Below are 6681 nucleotides of genomic sequence, written 5' to 3' on the forward strand. Positions count from 1 at the left end.
CATATATTTCTAGTGATTAATTTGCGCATTCCTACGAGACCTGTAGCATCTTTACGGAACAATTTCTTCAATTTTCTTATAAGCCATTAGATTTAGTACGCATTCTATGTTTGAAGAGAAATAAGCTTCAAAAGTCTATAATCTGTAAATCATATCTAAAAGTTGCAACGATTAGCTTTGTTTTTGGGTTTTCGTATCAGGTATTCAAAATTCGGTATGTGACCTGCGCTGCAAAGTTTCAGCTCTATTTCATTAATGGAAAAATATGCCAATGAAAAAGAAATCACTGACATTGGTTTAAAGAAAAAATAACTGAGAAAACAATTGTAGGATGCTGAATGTTTGCCCTTTTCTCCAGAGGCGAGCATCTTGAATTGATTAGGGGGGAGGGGTTAAAAAAGATAAACTTGAACATAACTATCAAGAAAAGTGAACTCTTGTTTAGTATGTATTTTTTACAGTGGCTTGGGATAACAGGCTTTATGGGATTCCGTAACATCTGTTACAAAAGGTGGACAGGAAAAATCTAATAGGCCTACGTATTTAAATACGGACATAATTAGGGTGGCCTATTGTTTTATAAGTTGGGGGTTGGGCCCCAAAAGGAAGTGTGAGTCCTGAATTTAATGAGAAAGAGTTAAAAGGAAGAAAAACAAATATATAACTTTCTAGACTAGTGAGGTATTGCAATATCTATAAATGAAACCTTTATAACTTCTAAACTATTAGGTCTATCATTCAATTTAGCGTAATCGAGCTTCGATATCATTCAATTGATGGTATGTATTAAATATCGTACCCTTTTGCTCCTATCGTTTTTTGTTTGATGTAATTTTATTAAATGTAAATACCTCTTTTGTGTAGATAGGTATTGTAAATAAATTTTACTTTCACATACTTCATGCTTTGTTTTTTTTAAATTTTACTTGATTTTGGCGTTATTTAATTATGATAATAAAAAAAGTAAGAGACGATACTTTCTTAAATAGAAATTTCTTCTCTCTTTTATACCTCTCAGTCACTTCAAGATAGTGGCTAAAGCTCATCTCTATTGGGCTCAAACCGAACCTCGCAAGGCTATTTCTGACTAATTGGAGCACTCCCATTTCATTTGAGGTTGAATCAAAATTTTAATTTCTTTTAAAACAGCTTCTTTATGCGGGATAACAATGCAAGTTTGAATCTTTTCTACAAGCCGAGAATATGTGTCCACGTAAAATGTATCTTCAGTAGGCGGAGCAACTAGAGTTTTGTGCCTCATCTCTGACACGAACTTTCACCCAAAAACTTTGAACTAACGAACTGGGCTCTAACTTTCATCCATTTTACGGCATTCATAAAATTGCATTGCATTTTGCGTCCACTTGCATCGCGCACAAAATCAAAATGTAAAAAAAAAAGCCTCGGATAACCTTTAGATTTTTTAAACTTTTAATTTAGTGAAAAATACAAAGAAAACAGTGAAAAATAATAATGTGATATCTTTATAATTTGATTACAATTATAAAAAGTATATTAAATTAAAAGTTGTGTTCGCCTCATTAAGATCACTGGTCACCCATGGGTCAAAATGCTTTTTCTTTCTGGATTAACATTTCAAATCGTGGGTCGCAAAAACTGTCATCAATTGATGTTAGTCGTCGGGTTGATCCTGGTCTATGTACGTGTTTCAAGACATACTTTTCCTCCTTCAGCATTCATATTTATATTGAAATCACCGTCAAGAGCCAGTCATTATACTTTAAATTATTATTATGATGTATAAATACATTAAGAATGCCTGCGAGTGAAAAGAAAAAGAGCAACGGTCACCATAGCAACGCATTGTTTACTATTACTCTCGAACACAGTGTGTGAAAGCCATCCAATCCAAAGCAAGACCCATTTGGCCAATGGGTAAAAAGGAAATAAAAATAGCGTTTTTTCGTGTAGAATAATTTAATTGCCTTTTTTCTTTGTGTGACAGACATTGATTGGTATCTAGTTTTTATTTCATTTCATTACAAACCTTTCATCTTATTTGTTTTTTTTTAATGTAATTTTCTTCCCAGGTAAGTTCCGGCAAGAGTTCAAGAACACTTTCACCTGTCAATGCTGGAAGAAGAATAGTCGAGCCTCCTACTTTTGTAAATACACCAGCACAGTTTCACACAGTGACAAAAGAATTCATGAACTAGCAAACTTTTCATAACATCTTGTATTTGCATTCAAATTACAAAAACCTCTTCAGGACCCTTCTTCTAAAACGGACCTTCTCCAACTCTAGCTGCCCTAGATCACACGGACTCCATAAGGTACTCTTGTATTACGTCTCGTATTAGGATGTATACTTACATTTTAATACGTATACTGTCAGAGTATGCAGAAAGTATGGTCCTGAAGGGATTAAAAACAAAATATCTATCTGATGAATATCAGTTTCTGCTATATATTTAATTTAAATATACCGAACATTTCGAATAAGATAAGTTCTCAAATGTTTGCTAACAATAAATAAAGTAGAAAGGAACAAAAACGATTATTTTCTTATTTTTCTTTTGGGAAAAATTAACCCAGAGGACAAATATTTATGTTTTGAGAAAAACTATAACCTTTATTTCATTAACTTCTGAAAAATAAATGCAAAAACTAAATTTGAACTTTTCTGAATGATATTTGAATATTTAACTTTTAAATAGGCTAATCATGCATTCAATGTTGTATCTGAAAAAGATCTATTATACCGAGGCCACCATTTCTATAGGAAATACTCGATATTTTTTTATTTTATTGCTGGCTTTTATCTTTACGGTTTAAGACTTGACGGTTTTGGTTATTTTGAGCTTTATTTTTCAGAATCTGTTTTTTTTTTCTCTTTTTGAACATTAAAAAAAACATTTTTAGTGGAGAAACTAACAATGTTATTGAGAAGAATTAAACGGGAACCCATATTTAGAATCTGCGACATTCGAATGTCCGTGCTCTTTCAATGGGACTGAAAATCTCAATTTTCAAGAAATGTCCAAGTTTTAAACAATATTATAAAAATTCCAAGTCTGTTCGAACTATCTTTCTCTCATTTATGATGTGTATTAAATTAATATCTTTTCATGTACAAATATTTATCTTTGTATTTAAAGCCTATCTAGTGTATTTCAGTGCTTTATCGTCTGTATTAAATTTGATGTCGCACCCAGCGTCTGTGTATTTCAGTATTTTCATTTTGTGTTCTAAGTAAACTGGGTTAGATGTATACTATAAGAACTACGAATGTTTTGTTTAAGAACAAAAACAAAACAAAAATACAGTACATGGCCAAATTATTGGACGCACTCTAAGATTTTATTAAAACCTCAATTCATTTTATTAAATCCTAATTATCAGGTGATAATTAAGATTTCTGATTTTAATTATCTTTGATTTGATTAGAATATAATCTCTTAATTATCTCTTAAAATTACCTTTTAATTATCTCTGATTTTATTAAAATCCTAATTATCAGGTGATAATTAAGATTTCTGATTTTAATTATCTTTGATTTGATTAGAATATAATCTCTTAATTATCTCTTAAAATTACCTTTTAATTATCTCTGATTTTATTAAAATCCTAATTATCAGGTGATAATTAAGATTTCTGATTTTAATTATCTTTGATTTGATTAGAATATAATCTCTTAATTATCTCTTAAAATTACCTTTTAATTATCTTTGATTTTATTAAAATCCTAATTATCAGGTGATAATTAAGATTTCTGATCTTAATTATCTCTGATTTGATTAGAATATAATCTCTTAATTATCTCTTAAAATTACCTTTTAATTATCTCTGATTTTATTAAAATCTTAATTATCAGGTGATAATTAAGATTTCGGATTTTAATTATCTCTGATTTGATTAGAATATAATCTCTTAATTATCTCTTAAAATTGCCTTTTAATCATCTCTGATTTTATTAAAATCTTAATTATCAGGTGATACTATACAACTTTACTATTTTCAAGCGGCTGAAACCAGTTTGTACTCGTTTACATTCGTGTATCAATTGATTACCATTACGCTAAAAATAAATACAAATAGGAAGTATGTAAAAAATATCTTGAATAAAAACCCATTTTAATATAAACCGTTTAAATATAAAAGTGTTGCCTATAAACTCGTGCAAAACACGTCATTATTAAAAAAAACTACAGTGCTTCTAATAATACTAATATAATGCGTGATATAATTCTATATTTATATAATATATCGTCTAATTTATTCAATTGACAAATGTATATTAAATATCGCCTGATTTAAATAATTTATACGCAATCGTAAACAGGGGTGAACTGGTTTCAGCCACGTAAAAATAATAATGCTGTATAGTATCACCCATATATGGCAGTACTTTTACTTTCGTTACTTGTTCCGCCGGTACAAGTAAAAAGTACGTACTTTTACTTGTACTTCGCTACTTTTTAAATTTAGTACTTTTACTTGCACTTTCGTTACTTTTTTGGGGAAAAAGTACAAGTATTTGTAACGGAAATGTCGAATGAAATCGCTACTTTTTTCTAAAACTCATTGGTAAGCTTTCTAAAAATAAAAAAATGCTTTCGAAATGCAATTATTTTGCAAAATGAATAAAAATATTAATTAGCAAGTTATTTTCATTCATTTTCGAGTTTTATGCATTTGTTTAATAAATTTTAAATAAAAAATGCTGGATTTTGTTTTCACGTTTTTCAATTTTCTTTTTGAACTCACTAATAATACATTTTTGTCTTAATACATTTTTTACTAAATACATTTTTACCCAGTACATTTTTTACTAAAATTATGTCTATGCCCGACCTTGTCAAACAACGCCCAGTCAAATCTCTAAGAACTTCAGAACTCTTTGTGCTATTGAAAATTATAATTACTATTTTAACTCTTGAAAACTCGAAGGTATTAATTTAGCAGCTGATACTAAAATTCGTTTACAAATTTTAACTATTCCGTTAGGCAGAAATGTTCGGAAAATGATTTTCTCGCATGACTTCAGCATTAGCCATTGTTACAAATAAAACTGTAGACTGTTCTGTTTCAACTTATACTGCATATTCAATTATTTTTTACTAGCTCAAAGATCACAAAGCTATCTGAAACCCCGTGTTTGCTTTGTTTATGTTTGTGCTTTTAAAACGCGTTTCTGTAGAGTAAAACAATTTTAAATCAATGGTAATTTAAATAAATAAAAATAATAAACTAAAAATTAAAATCAATAGATAAAATTTCTTTTTCGTGCAAAGCCATAAAAAGTTTGATATTAAAATTATATTATACGATTATATTATAAAATTATATTATAATATTCTTCCGAATTTAAAAGCAAATTAATGTCCATAACTTTCAAAATTAAAAATAATTAAATAAATAACAACAATTTTGCAAAAACATTAAAGAACATAAGAATATTATTCAATAAAATTTTAGGTTATTTTGAATTTTCGATTTCCTAGAAATGTACTTTTAAATCGTTACTTTTTTTGTTTAGTACTTGTACTTTTTACTCGTTACTTTTTAAAATAAGAACTTTTTACTCGTTACTTTTTTTAAAAATACTTGTACTTTTACTCGTTACTTTTAAAAAGTAACGTTGCCATATATGGTATCACCTAATAATTAAGATTTTATATAAAATCTTAAAATGCGTCTAATAATTTGTCCAGGGAATACTATTTTAAAAAAAAGTGAAAATTAAGTGCCCGACTAAAACACTTTTAGTGAAAAAAATCCATTAAAGTAATTCCCTTTTGAAACAATAGATTTCGTATCAATTAAAAAGAACGCCTTTTTATCTCCTCCCACCTCCAAAAAAAAAAATAGAAATTGTGGAACTGTATGCATGAGCCAACCACTCAGCGACTCCATATTTATTCAAAAATAAACAAAAAGAAATGATGGAGATGAAATCAGATATACATTAGTATTTGTATTATTGTAATCAGTATTATAGAGGGTTTAGAGCTTTTTTTTTAATTAATATTTACAAAGATTTTTTACGATTCATAAAAACTTTCGCAATGGAAAAAAAGATAATGTAAAATATTTTTTTAAAAAAAACTTCCCCCACCTTTGTTAAAGAAATATATCGACTACTGTTTTCTTTAGTAATACAAATTTGTACACCATCTAAGAAGAATGAGGGAATACAAAAAGTTAGAAAGAAAAGAAAAAATGGAACATAAATTATCAATTGGAGAAGAATGAATTGAATTCATAAATGGTTTAAGAGCTTAATGCATTTTTTTTCCCTTCTAAAGCACTTAATTGCCGTAATAACTACTTCTTTGGCAGATACCTATGGTTATATCAAAGTTACACACGTAGAACACACGGAAACACACGTAGTTTAAGAAATTATGCAGTAATTATAAATCAAAGGTAGAGTTACAACGCTTGTAATTAAATAATAGGACAACAAATTTAGAACTAAGAGAAATCTAAAACAGAGTTTACTATGCATCTATTTCTTTAAAACTTTTACATAAAAAAATAAAACATTTCCGACATTAATGAAATGAGAAAAACGTAAACATTCTTTTTTAAAATTTTATTCGAAAAATTTGGCTGACAGGTGGAGGCATAGTGATCAACGTATGTACTGAGAAGCTAAGCTACTTCCAGAAAAATTAAAAAAACTAATAGATTCAGTAAAATAAATGTTTTAACTAA

At 28.3% G+C, this 6681-nt stretch overlaps 1 protein-coding gene across 1 annotated transcript in view; it reads left to right on the forward strand.

Moving 5' to 3' along the window:
* LOC107450501 (orexin receptor type 2) overlaps window positions 1-3184 on the forward strand; it is a 31545-nt gene extending 28361 nt beyond the window's left edge. The window contains exon 6 of the mRNA XM_016066314.4: window positions 2052-3184. Coding sequence (XP_015921800.1) covers window positions 2052-2191 — 140 coding nt within the window. The 3' untranslated portion in view covers window positions 2192-3184. The remainder of the gene's footprint in view (window positions 1-2051) is intronic.
* Window positions 3185-6681: the final 3497 nt, after the last annotated feature.

This window comes from Parasteatoda tepidariorum, chromosome 1 (genome assembly GCF_982258835.1).
Source record: "Parasteatoda tepidariorum strain Cologne lab strain chromosome 1, Ptep-v5.0, whole genome shotgun sequence".
Lineage (NCBI taxonomy): Eukaryota > Metazoa > Arthropoda > Arachnida > Araneae > Theridiidae > Parasteatoda > Parasteatoda tepidariorum.